General features: G+C 43.3%; 1 protein-coding gene across 1 annotated transcript; it reads right to left on the reverse strand.

The window, feature by feature from the left end:
- Positions 1-318: 318 nt before the first annotated feature.
- Positions 319-4,854, reverse strand: Pja1 (praja ring finger ubiquitin ligase 1). Its single transcript, XM_038316457.1, is given in 5 exon segments — positions 319-1,097; positions 1,099-1,364; positions 1,367-2,300; positions 2,303-2,880; positions 4,739-4,854. Coding segments are annotated over 4 exon segments (1,932 nt in total). The 5' UTR covers positions 2,702-2,880; positions 4,739-4,854; the 3' UTR covers positions 319-764.
- Between the last annotated feature and the right edge of the window lie 9,507 nt (positions 4,855-14,361).

The raw sequence follows: 14,361 nt of genomic DNA on the forward strand, positions 1-14,361 counted from the left end.
TGTAACTGGCATTCAGATGGTTTTTTTTTTCCCATTCTACGAGTTTCCATCTTCTCAAAGGTGATTCGAACTTGTTCACCCCCACAGTTTGGATTTATTTTTACCCGTTTCTTTGTGGGTATTTTCTCTCTCCTCTTTCTCTCTCTAGTCAATCTTTTCCACACAGAAAACAATTACATACCTTATTCCTGTTTCTTAAAGAAGGTGTTTGGTGTTCTGATGAGCATTTCTAGTGAAAACGACAGTTCTTCTAGAGCTGAGAAGAATTTATAGTTACCTGGTAACACCATTTCAGACAAAGCCCAAACGATGCCATTGTACTGTGCCAAACCAAAAGAGGAACTTTAATAAGCTTTTACACCACTGCAAATACAGGAACATTAACCCATAACATGCAACGAAAGTGATTTTTGTCTTTCCAACGTATTTAACAGATAAACTTGACATCAACAAGAGTAACATAGTCTACAGAACAAATATGATTTGTTTCAACTTTCAGGTTAGAAAATTTACGTTCTTGCTGCAATCTCAAGTAGCATTTAGAAAGTTTAGCTTCCCCTTTCTACCTTCTAAATGAAAGAATGATTTTTAAATGTAATTGCACGCAACCATTTTCACATTGGAAATAATCACAAGGAATCAACAAGTTTAGTCTAATTGGCCAACAGATTTCATTGCCAGTGTTAATTTTGAAAGCGGGCTCCTGTAGTATTGTGGGTGTTAGATAGGGAATTAGCCAGGCTAAGAGTGACGAGCCATGGCCTTTACAGTGGGGGAGGGAACATGCAGCGGCACACTGGGCAGGTGCCGGACTTCTGAAGCCAGATGGACACGCACGGCTTATGGAAATAGTGGTGGCACGGTAGCTCGGTTGCCACCTCCCCCTTCACATATTCACTGCAGCAGATAGGACAGCACATTTCCTGGCCCACGGCACCATGATCTTCGGTGACCAGGATCTCAGGAAGTGCATCAATGCTCTCCTTGCTTGCGGGTGGGTTAGCCACCTCGACATCAACGGCGAGAGACTCCAGGTGAGCAAGGGCAGTCTCCATCGCCTGGGCCAGGCGTTCTTCAGGGCCATGTAGGTTGAGGAAACTGCGGATCCACATAGGAGATGGCTTCCGCCACCCCCACCCCATCTGCAAACCCATCAAACAGGCTCCAGTCCACTTCCAGGTCTTCGCTCACGCTGGAGTCATCTTCCAGGTTGTTGTTGCCATCCAGCATGAACATCCCAGGCTGCATCAGCTCGTGGCTGGATTCGTTCTCCCCCTCACTGCTGCTTTCATTCTCATTGTACCGGAGCCAAGGAATTTCTCCTTCTTCCAGAGAGGCCTGCTCTTCTTCCTGAAGAGACGGTCTTTACTTTTCTGGGATAGCCCACTGCCATTTGCTGCAACACTGGTACTGGCAAGGCTCCCAGCTCCGCTGGTGTTCACATTCCCTTGAGCTTGCTGAGGGAATTCTTCCCTTCCTGGCAGAGGCTCCCAGCTTTCCCCACTGGAAGACTGGGGTTGCTCCCGGCCTGGATACTTCCAGTGCAGAGAAGCCATCCATTCTTTGTCACTGTCGGATTCGTCTTCATAGTACCTGTAGTAATCATCAGGGTAGCCCCAGAAGTCGGGGTCAGGCATGGCTCGCCGCCGTCTGGACACCCTCTGTGCTTTCGCCTGCCCACTCCTGTTATCCTTCTTGTCTTCAGGATACTTCGGCTCAGAGGAGATGCCTGCACCCTCACTTCGGCCTCTTCTTGCGAGGGCCCCTGCATGGGCTTCCTCAGCATCAGCATTGGCATTGGCAGCATCTCTCCACCTGGGAGTACTGTGCGGTACATCGTCATCATCATCAGTATCAAAAAACACTTTTGGTTTCATGCAGTTTGGAGTCGCCACATTCCGGACTTTTGGTCTCACCACCGGTTCCTCTGCGCTCTTTGGGGTGGCTCCCCCCCCACCACAAATACTCACAGGAGCCCTGCTAGGACGTGCAGGTACATTCTGCCTCCCTCTCTCCACATTGTTGCTACCCTTTGCAGCTGCCCTGCCTTCAGCAGAGGCCATCTGAGAGGCCATGCCATTCTGCTTCAAGAACTCAGCTCTGTTAGCAGAGCACCGCGCAGCAGGGGGCGGGTCTACCCTGCCACGCTCTGCTTTCCCATCCCGGCGGCGAGCACCACCAGAGAAGCGCTCCTCTTTCGCATCACGGCGACCACCACCAGAGAAGCGAGGAGACCATTGCCCCTCCCTGGATCAGCCCTTAAACTTGCCAGTTTTCCCTCGCACTGGCAGTCTGTCAAACAGGGCCCAGCCCCCTCCTCCTCACTATCCACGGCCCCCAAAGTGTCAATGTGTCCATAAGCCATTCCTCTTCGGCCCCCTGAGGCCCTGTACTCTCTTGGAGGATACCTGGAATAATTCTCATTCTCAACATTCATGTTGGGTTCCTGGAGGCTCTCCGTGTCATCCCAACGACGACGAGTGCTGCAAATGGTGACCGGCTCCTCTTGGTTTTTACTGGGGGCTGATCTGTGCATTGGGACTTCGGATGTTGTCCTTCTCGGGCTGGCAATCCTTTCCTGCTGGCTCGTGGGTTGCCTGAAACTGACATAAGCATGCCTCCTTCCATAACCCCTGTCTGCACTGGATTGATACCCTCCTGCTGATTTGGGCCGAACAGGCTTGCTAGATTCCTGACCCATGGCTGACTCAAGAGTTTCCAACAGAGCTGGGACGCAGGTGCAAAGGCTCTCGCTCCCAGTTCAGAACTAAAGGAGATCTATTTTCCTTCAGTAGGCAGGACAGGGATAAGGGCCCTTTACATTAGTTTCACTGTCTTCTAAGGCCTGAGGTTGCATTCCAGTGACTGCCTGGTGTAGACCTGGAACAACATTTGTAATGTTTGCAAAAATGATTATAAGGCTGGGTTCCACAAGAAAGCCAGACTTTAGTGGAGAATAGGACAGAATATGTGTAAGCGTGTGAGTCAGGGTGGGGGAGGGGAGTGGCTGAGTGCTTAGAATGCAGACATGCTGTGGAAATATGGGAAGAAGAGAGCCTGCTTCGAGGTTGGTTTTTTTTGGGGGGGGTGTGGTTTTCTGAGAACTACAGATATTGAGAGGAAATACGATTTAGAACAGAACTGAAAATATAGTTCACTGTTTATGCACAAGTGCCAGCGTCTGTCAGGAGAGAGACAGGTGGATAGGGAGCCAGCAATCCTGCAATGCAGGGATTTCTGGAGGGGGTGGGTGCTTGTGGGTAGGAGAGTGGCAGGAATGGGTGGGGCATCTTCAGAGGGGAAGGTTGTCAGAAAGGGGAGGGTCAGTGCTCCTGTTCCGTCTGGCAGCTGGAACTATAGAAGGAAGCCTGCATGTCACAGGCAAGGAAGTAAAAGGGCATTCGTAGCAATGAGGAAAGTGTCTAAGAGTCAACGTGGGAGGCAACAGCAGGCAGGAAAAAAGCCCAGAAGATGTATGTGATGGATGGACTAGCAAGGCCAGCGACCAAAGAATGCTGGCCTATGTTAATATGGCAAACAGGAAGGTGCAGTATGGAGCAGACAGAGAATAGGGGAAAAGAACATTTTAGAAGAGTGTGTGTGTGAGCTAGCTTCCTGTGTGGACATGTGTGTAAGGCAAGCAGTAGAAGGATGAAGATTTCTTTACATGTGTGTATATAGCAGACAGGGAAGATGGAGGCCATTTCTGAGGGGGGGGAAGGGGAGGGAGGGGGAGAGGAGAGAGAGGGACAGGAAGGGAGGGGGAAGCCACACACACACACACACACAGAGAGAGAGAGAGAGAGAGAGAGAGAGAGAGAGAGAGAGAGAGAGAGAGAGAGAGAGAGAGAGAGAGAGAGAGAGAGAGAATACCTACTCAAACATGGGTGAGAGGAGGAGGAGATGGAAGATTCTAGAGGTAGGAGGTAGGTTAGGGGAGAGGAAGGAACTAGAGGGTGTGCGAGAGGGTGTGTGTGTGTGTGTGTGTGTGTGTGTGTGTTATATAGCCTGTTTGCGCATGCGCAGAGAAGGAGCTTGCTGGAACCTTGAGGATGCAGGGACAGGGACCAGACTGCAAAGGAGGCTTGTGTGTGCGTGCTTGCCTGTGTGTGTGTGTGTGTGTGTGTGTGTGCAGGCGCGCGTGTGTGTGCCTGTGTCTGTGTACGCGCACGCGCCTGCGTGCAACACAGAAGAGGGGGTGCAATGTCATAATAAGAGACAGGAATACGTTATCAGCTCAAAGGGCAAACCCAAATCAATGTGGCAGGTCAAAAGAAAGAAAAGCGTTTCGTGTAGGAACCCTGATTTTCCCTGAGAATATTGTTTATCTTCTAATAATTCTTTTCGTGGGCACATTTTGTACCTAAAATTTTTAGCCATGTGCCATTAGACAAAACAGCAGCAAAATGGGGGAAGAAAGGCCAGAGAGTGCTCTGCAAAGAGGCCAAGAGCATTGCAAGGAGAGACAGGTAGGAGTGGCAGAGGGCCGCGACCACCAGCCCACTCTCAAACAGCCATAAAGGCCATTCGGGCTGAGGCCATAACGGAAGGCAGGAGCTGGACAGAAAGGGATGCGGTCCCCAAAGAGGCCACGGGCCTCGGCATGTGGTTAAGTCCCCTCCGCCCCACCCCGCGCCCAAGACGAACCCGCAAAGGGGTCACTGGGATTCTGCCCGTGCCCATTCGGAAACCCTTGCCCACCCTTCCCGGCTACTGCAGCAGGCTGCCTGGCACTCACCTTCCCGGACAGTCGCGCGCTCGGAGCCGCAGAGCTGTGGGACCTCCGGACGCCACCACCGCGGCTGCAGCTCAGGGTCTCGGCTCCTCCTCCGCTAAAGAGCACTAGGGCAGGCGGGGACTGCGGCGGCGGAAGTGATTGTGACGTCAGCGTGAGTCCGCCCCCTTGATGTGGCGGGGGCGGCTGCTGCCCTCTGCACATCCCTATGGGCTACAAAACGTTATTTCGTTTGAAACGCTCAGATTTTTCAGGGACACACACACGCAGCGAGAATTGTAACAGCACTAACAAATGCTAAACATTTGCCACCTTCCCTTCAGTTTTCTTTAATAAACTTAAATCTGAAGATTCTGATGAATTCTAAGACGATAGTTAATTATATTACTATATCACATCCTATGTTACATATTATGGTCTGTCTGGGGATATTAAAATCTAAAGCAGTATTCAGGGTTGCAGTAGAAACGTCAATTTTTTAAAACCTGGTGTTTGAGGCGAATTGAAGGTGTTTGCAGTGAAATCTGGTACTGTCGTCACAAAACCAGACTTATCTATCTAGGAGATAATTCATTACACACAGCACGGGTTCACATTTTGTGAACTGCGCCACATTCTAAAGTGTCGCAGCTAGCCAAGTGTGGTGGCGCACACTTTTAATCCTAGCACTTGGGGGCAGAGGCAGGTGGTTCTCTAAGTTTGAGGCCAGGCTGGGCTACAGAATGAGTTACAGCAAAACCAGGGCTATCCAGATGAAACCCTGTCTCCGAAAATCAAAACAAAACAAGGCCCCGATAAGCCTTTCTTGAACTCTTTAAACTGAATGGATGTTGAGCACAATCAATGTGGAGTTCCTGAGTTCACAGCAGTAGCAAAGCTTTGCTCTTACAGGAAACACATGTGGTAGAACAGCCACAAAAGACCTCACGGGGGACAATACAAACAGTATGGTGATTCCTACTAAAAGAATACTGTGTCCACCTAAGGGGGCAAAATCCAACAAGGGGCAAAAAGCAAGGAGAGGGTGAGCAAGAGCAAAGGATGTAGAAAGAGAAAACAGTAACAACAAACGGGAGTGAATTCACACATAACAGCGTGTAATACAGACTGGTAACTACGTAAAATCAAATTCAGACTACATGGTGTCTCATGCTTTTGATGCCAGCACTCCAGAGGCACAGGCAGGAGGATTTCTGTTTTTTCCAGACCAGCCTGGTCTATACAGAGACTTCCAGGACAGCCAGCATTACAAAGAGGGAGACTGTCTCAAACAAAACAAAATTTGGAGCATTTCTTTTTTTTTTCCCCTTCTTTTTCTTTCTTTTTATTTTGTGTGGTGCGGGAGTGAGGTGTGGGAAGGGTTTGTTCTAGTTATCGTCAGACAAGGTCTCGTTATGTATGTAGCTCAGGCTCACCTTGAACTTTCTAGGTTGCTCAAGCTTGTTCCACTAAAAGTAGCAACACTAATATACAAATAGAGAAGTCAAAGTAAAAAGTGCCTAAGAGAACACAATAGCTGTTTCAGAAAGGACGAGAATGATGACAAAATGTCAGCACCAAGTAATGCGGTTTCAAAATCTGTGGAGCCATTGCTGTTAGGAATACAAAGACACCAGGAAGTGGATGGCGGTAGTGGGAGTCTTAACCCACATTGCTTGTGCTGCAGACAGATGAGACAGCCTTCCAAAGAATTAAGGACATAGGGAGACTGACCAGCGCAATTAATAAGCCAGGGCTAATGTATATGCATTTTGGACTCAAGAGGATTTATTTTTTAATAGAAGCACTCTATTTTGAACAGGAAAACAGTATAAAATACATATTTGAATTCATCTGTCTCACAGACTGAGCAACTTTCGGTTTCTTTCAAGCTTCAGACCCTCTACTTTTGAAACAAGGAAATTACAGCTGAAGCTTTGACGTTATCCGAGTCCCCTTAACTTCTTTCCTTAAATGAGAACCATTTGGGAGCTTGTATTTTTCTACTTATTTTTCAGGTCCTACATATGTATATTTCTGTACACACTGTGCATGATTATTTCTTTATCTTAAATTAGGTAAGTCATCTTCAAATTTCATGAAATATTTGGAAATTCGGCAATATTGAAACACGTAGCTCTGAGTCATGCATTTTAACTACTGAGTGCTATTTTATCAATTACTTAACATGGTATAACTAGAATATTCTATGGTAAGGAATTCTATTGCACGAATTATGAAGTTTATGTATCTCTTTCCCAACTGTTGGAGTTGGATCATTTCTGTCTAGTGAGATTATGAGAATTCAATGACCATCTTAGTATATGGCCCCTTGTGTCCTTCTCCAGGGCAGTTTTCTGCTCAACCTATGGTTGTTTTGCAAGATTAATCTTCTTGACCCTCCAGGAAGTCTGACTTCCCCAGCAGACTACCCCTGGAGAATATTGCCTCTAGCCTCTCATAGATGCCTGCTTATCCCAGTGAGCTGGTCCAAGTGTCAACATTTTTAACTTGTGCTCTGATGGGGAAAGGGATTTGAAAAATTGCTCTGCTCTGTGCACACACATTTAAGTGGGATTTCTTGGTGAAAAGACATGCAGTAGTCATCCGGGTGTGGTAGTGAAGGCCTTTAATTCCAGCGTTCTGGAGACAGAGGCAGGTGGGTCCTCATGAGCTCCCAGCTAGCCAGGGCTACTTAGAGACACCCTGTCTCAAAACAAACAAAAAACCAAAATCAAACTAAAAAAACATAGTAGTTATTTACTGATGAATAACAGATTGTCTCAAACCCATAACACAACACGGCAAACATTAATTATGGTACAGTTTCTGTGACTAGAGAATCCAGACATGATTTGGTCACAGCGCATCGGGTTGGAGTGTATAAGGATGAGCTCAAGTGCACTCTCATCATCTGTGGTTGGCGTCTCCTTGAAGGTTCAGTTGGGTGGGGGGTCCACATGACAACGCAGATGTTGTCAGGCCTCAGAAAGCCTAGGTCAACCTCTGTGTTGACTGGCAGGTTGTTATTCTTGTCATGTGGATCTGTTCACAGGCTTCTTGACTCCTCACAGCATGGCAGCTGGTGTGGTGGGTGGTGGTGGTGGTGGTGGTGTGTGCGTGTGTGTGTGTGTGTGAGACAGAGAGAGAGAAAGAAAGAAAGAGAGAGAGAGAGAGAGAGAGAGAGAGAGAGGAGAGAGAGAGAGAGAGAGAGAGAGAGAGAGCTAAGATAGTAGATACAGTCTCTTTTTATAACTTACTCTCGGGAGTGACATCTCGTCATTTTTTTTTTCTGTCCCGTTAATAAAAAGCAAGCCACAGAATCTGCCCCTTTCCTGTATCAATCTGTAGCCACAGCTGTTCACAGTTTTCCATCATTATCCTCTACTGTCCATGAGATCAATAATGATGCCTCTCCTTTCATTCCTGATACATGTGATTCTGTTTATTCTCTTATTGAGAGGCTTAGTAGTCTTGAGAATATTTCCGAAGACTCAGGTTTGGACTTGTTTTCTTTGCTGTTTATCTATATTCAACTTCATTGCTTTATGTTCTACTTTTTATTATATATTTTCTTCTGCTTACCTTGGATTTAATTTGTTTTTTCCAGCAGTACAGATCTAGGTTTTAGATGTTTCTCACTTTCTAATATGTATATTCAATGCTACAAATTTCCCTCGAAGCTCTGTTTTTGCTGCAACCTATGTATTTTGGTAAATTGTACACTTTCATTTTCACTTTTATTAAAATATCTTTTAAAGTGCCGAGGACTGAACCCATGCCTGCTGGGAAAATGTTCTGCCATTGAGCGACACCCCCCCAAACCCTAGTCTTTTTTGTGTTGAGACTTCTTCTTTGACCCATATGTTATTTAGAAGTTTATTGTTTAATCTCCAAATATTTGGGGATTTTCCAGCTATCGTTCTGTTATTGATTGCTAATTTAATTTCACTGTGGTCTGAGAGCATACTTTGTATGATGTCTATTCTTTTAAATTTGTTACGGCATGTTTTATGGCCCAAGATGTGGTCTATCTTGGTGAATGTTCCACATGAGCTTGGAAAGAATGTGTATTCTGTTTTGTTGGATGGAGCAGTCTATAAATGTCAATTAGATACAGTTGATTGATGCTGCTATTCAGTTCAACTATATTCTTACTGATTTTCTGGCTGGATCTGTCAATTGTTGATAGAAAGGCATAAACTATAATAGTGGCTTCATCTATTTCTCCTCTTTGTCCTATAATTTTTTGCCTCATGTATTTTGATACTGTGTTGTTAGGCAAATATATATGAAGGAGTTTTTTTTAATCTTCCAGAAGACTGGATTTTTTTTATCATTAATTCCCAATTTATCTCCAATAATTTTATTTGTTCTGAAATTTGCTATGCCTTAAATTAACAAAGCTATTCTGGCTGCCTTTTGATGGGGATTAGCATGGTTCTCTCTTTCTCCATCTATTTACTTTTTAAAATATTTATTTTTATTATTTTTAATTGTGTGTGTGTGTATAGGTATGTTCACAGGAGTGTAGGTGCCCATGGAGGCCAGAGCAGTTGGGTTCTCTGGAGCTAGAGTAACAGGCAGTTGTGAACCCTCTGGACATTGAATTCCCATCCTCTGGAGAACAGCACATGCGCTTGACCACTGCTGAGTCATCTCGCCACCTCCTTCCATCTATCTACTTTTAATCTGTGTGTTTATCTTTAAAATAGAAACATTATGTCAATAATGTTGCCATGTTGGGTCATGTTATTGTTTTTCCCTAGTTGGTTGGTTTGTTTGTTTTGCAAGGCTGAAGATCAAAATAGGGCTTTGTATATGCTAGGCGGGTATTCTATCTATCACAGGGCTACATTCTCAGCCATGCATGGGTCTTGTGATTCAGTCCATTCTAATAGTCTCTATTAATCTATTAACTGGTGCATTTAGACTCTATTCAAATGATTATTGATATACTGTAGTTACATGATATCACCATATTTGTGACTATTTATTAATTGCTATTGGTATTTGCTTTCTTTGAGGGGAAAGTATTTTGTTTTTGTAAAGCCTAGTCTGGCTTGAACTTGTCATCCTCCTGCCTCATTAGCTCCCTGAGTGCTAGGATTACAAGTGAGTTCTGTGACACTAGATTTTTTTTCACATTATTATTATTAGTAGTAGTAGTATTACTACTACTACTACAAATTTTCACCTCCTCCCCTCCTCCCATTTCCCTCTCCATCATTCCCCCTTCTCCTCCCTCTCCAGTCCAAAGAGCAGTGCCACTAGATTTTTGTCCTTTGTTCCATCAGGGCAGTTTTCTTTTGCTTTGGAGTCCCACTCTTTGCTTGTCTTCTCTGATTTAATTAAGTACTTTGTATGATTTCATTTTCTCTCCTCTCTTGGCATATCAGTTATACTTATTTTACTTTCTTCAGAGTTTAGCTTGCAGTAAACATTTACATACTACTAACTTTCAAATAAAAGCACAGCACTACATGAAGAGTATAGGCACTTTAGAGGAGAATACTTCCACTTCCTTCCCCCTGTGCTGTAGAATATTCCTATCATCTAGTTCTAGAGCATTCAATGTTGTTATTACCATTTTTGAATGAACTGTTGTTTCTTATATAAGTTATGAGTAAGAAGAGTAAATAAAATAGTAAATAAAATAGATAGTTATTTTATTTATACCTTCATCTTCTCAAATGTTCTCCTTTTCTTGATGTAAATCCAATTTTCTAACTGTATCTCATTTTTCTTCATTCTGAAGAACTTACTTTGCCATCTCTTACAACTCAACTATTGGAGGTGATACCCTAACACTTGTGTCAGAATCTACTAATTGCAAGTGAGGGCTGGGTCTAGCCTATACTCTAGGGAAGAGGATTACACAAGATAGTAACTTTCAGGATATGCTGATGTGGATGAGGAGCAGCACTTAGAGTTGAATAGATATTGCCAATTTCCTTCTCAACGTGGTTGTAACAATTTGCATTGCCAGCCGCATTCATCCACATCACTCTCCTGACTCCCGTTCCCCAGGACTTACTTGCTGCCTGTCTGGAGAGCATGGGACACTGACTTTGCCTCAGACATCTTCTCGGATGTGTTGACTTGTTAGATACTTTTTCCTCAATTGTGTGTTCTCATCTTTTATTCATTTCTCTCTTGATGTCTTTTTTTCTTTGTTCTTCTGGATGTTTAAGACTTCTTTGCATATTCAGAACACCAACTATTAGTTATATTGGTACCACAAAAGTGTCATCTGCTCAGTGTTTCCTTTAAATGTAAATAGGAAATCAAAACGGCAGTTAAAATACACCTTAAGTGGGTGTTTCTCATAGTCCAGAAGTATACAGACTTTTGTAAGCTTGGCAAAATATACAGGAACAAAACCCAAAAAGGCTTAATCATAGAAAGTAGGATCAACTGGCAGGCGAGAAATAAGTAAAAAATTCTAAGCAGATGATAACCTGCAGAAATTATTTGTCCCTAATTGTACAAATGGAAGGTCAATTTCCCAATCATACAAAGAGCTCTATAAATCAATACAAACGAACATCAATTGTAAGATGATCAAAGGATCTGGCATGGATTGTATTGGAAAGAAATGATAGATGGCACTTAAACACATGAGAAGATGCGTAAGCTCACAGATAATAGCAGCCTCACTAATAAGACAGATCAGCAACAAGTGATATAGCATGTTGCTGAAAGCTTGGAAGCCCAAGGACCCTTTGACAGAGCTGGTGGAGGGAGGAGAGCCTTTGCAGCAGGCAAGTTTGCAATATCTTCAAAGGAGCTGGATTGTGTCCCCTCAAGGTGGACATTTTGGAAAGTTAATCTCCAAACACATATGTTAATATTTGGAGATCCTTCGAGGAGTAATTGGGTTATATGAGGTCAAAAGACTTGGGGTCCCGTGGTGGCATTAGTAGATTTATAATAAAGGAAGAGAGATCCAAGGCAGCATGCCTGTTGCCTCTCTCTCTCTGTTATGCCTTCTGCCATGCTGTGATGCTAAGAAGAGGCCTTGCAGACATGAATCACATGTCTCCTCTATGCCTTTGGACTTATTAGCCTCCAGAACCATAAGCCAAATCCACTTCTTCATAAAGTGCACAGACTCAGAAAGAGAAAACTGAGAAAAAGCTTTCTAATTGCTAACATATGTTCTTTTGAACAACAAATATACTTCCAGAAATTAACTTACAGGTATATTTATACAGAATTGAAATGTGTGTTATTACACCCACTGCAGTACTGTTTGTTGGTAATAGCAAAACGTTAGAGTGAATCTAAAGGCTTACCAAAAGAGGAATTAATAAATGTATTGGTAGAGTAATTACTTTGGCACAGCTGAGATACACGATCTAAATCTACCTGCATCACAAAGGATAAACATGAAAAAATATATTGAATGAAAAAAAGTAAATAACAGGAAGATTGATGCATTATAATAGTATGTTGCATATCGTTTTTTGTTTGCTTTGTTTTGTTTTCTTGAGATAGGGTCCTTCTACATCACCCTGGCTTTCCTGGATCTCACTATGTAGACCAGCCTGGCAGGGAACTCGCAGAGATCCTTCTGCTTCTGCTCCTCACTACTGGAATTAAAGGTGGGAAGCACCATACTTAGCTTGTTTTGTATGATTTTTGAACATTACTATTCTACCTCCCCAAAAAATTTTAGCCATTTGATTCCTATGATGGTTAATTTTAGGTGTCAATTGACTGAATTAAGGAATAGCTAGCATGAGGAGTAATTCTACCCTCAGTGAGGTCTTTAGAGTTACACACAAATTTCTATATAATTTTAAACATATTTGTAAAAAATATTCTAAGTTCATAGTTTTAAAAATTGTATGCTTTTATTTCAATTTTTACTTGCTTCCCTCTTTTGAATACATTAGAACTCCCTACAACCTTTGATAATAACCAAATATTCATCATTTCATATTTACCTTCCTATTTACATAATTATGTTGTTTGTATATATGAATGTATATATATGCAATATGTGTGTGGGCCTCTATTTGTCATTTTTAAAATTAAAAAAAAATTCTAGGCTGGGCAGTGGTGACGCGCAGAGGCAGAGACAGGTGGATCTCTGAGTTCAAGGTCAGCCTGGTCTACAAGATCTAGTTCCAGGACAAGTTCCAAAGCTACAGAGAAACTCTGTCTCAAAAAACAAAAACAAAACAAAAAACCAAAACACAAAGCAAACAAACAAATAAAAAAAACAGTTTATAAGGTCACCTCTCATATCTTAGGGTTTCACATATTCAGATTCAATTAAACTACGCATCATAATATTTGGAGTTACAAGTGACAAGAGCCATCATGCAGATACTGGGAACTGAACCTGGGTCTTCTGTAAGGGCAATGAGTACTCTTAACCGTTGAGCCTTCTCTCCAGTCCCTCATCAGAGTATTTGGGGAAAACTGTTTCTATGCCAAACATATATTTTATTTTTTTTCTTGTCATTGTTTTCTGAACAATCCAGTATAACCCTCATTTACATGGTGATTATAGTGTATTGGGTATTACAAGTAATCTACAGAAGATTTAATGTTTGTAGGATGACATGTGTCAGTTACATGTAAATAGCACACCACTTTAATGAGGAACTTGAGTACCTGAGACTTTTCATATCTGTAGAGCATTCTTACAACCAATCCTTTTGCTAGTCTCATTCAATGACAACCTCTAGAAATCGAGTACTATTAGTAATTATTAGCCTTCAATGATTGCCCAGTCTTTCCTTATGTGGACATGTCCTAATCTAGCCAGACATTAACTACTGAGAGACAATTAAGATTTTCAGTGCTTGGGCCGGGCGGTGGTGGTGCACACCTTTAATCCCAGCACTTGAAAGGCAGAGGCAGGTGGATCTCTGTGAGTTCAAGGTCAGCCTGGTCTATAACAAGAGTTCCAGGACAGCCAAGACTGTTACACAGAAAAATCCTGTCTCAAACACAAAACAAAACAAAAACAAAAAAGAAAGAACACTTTTGGTGCCCTCCCACACACGAATGCATGTTAGTGCTTTTTAAGCACTGTGAATACTAAGAACAATACTTCAGAAGGCACTTTTATACTTAAAGGTTTTTAGGTGTGATTGGGGATTTTCATTTCTGTGGGATGGTCCAAGTTTGAAACTGATGGCCAGTCCTAACCCCACAACTCGCCAAGCCCTATCTGGCATCTCTCCAGTGGGTTGCAAAGGGCTTCAGGTGATCCAGCCAGTGACTATGTTTTAGCCAAGTGTCTCTAGAGCCTGGGGTTCAAATTCAGATCTCGGTGACAATTAAACTGGTGGCTTCTGGAGTAGACGAGAATTCCTCCTAAAGCAAAGCTGCTGAGGCTCAAGCTTCAGATGGTTCATGAAGGATGTGTGGGTTCCAGAAAATAACATCAAAGCAGAACCTGTTGGGCTAAGATCAGGTTTGGTTTGTGGAGGCAGAGGACGGTGGCAGAGAGCTCTTAGTCAGGCTCCACAGAATGGGGCAGGGGAGGGATCTGAGAAAGTCAGGAATCTGTATCCAAACGGGGACAAATGGGGCTGAATTGAATTCAATGCTGGGGTCTGGATGGGTCCTTATGAGACAGAAGACCTGAACCCAAAGGATCAGCTCACAGTGAGTTGCCATGGAGA

The sequence above is a fragment of the Arvicola amphibius genome, chromosome X (genome assembly GCF_903992535.2).
Source record: "Arvicola amphibius chromosome X, mArvAmp1.2, whole genome shotgun sequence".
Classification (NCBI taxonomy): Eukaryota; Metazoa; Chordata; class Mammalia; order Rodentia; family Cricetidae; genus Arvicola; species Arvicola amphibius.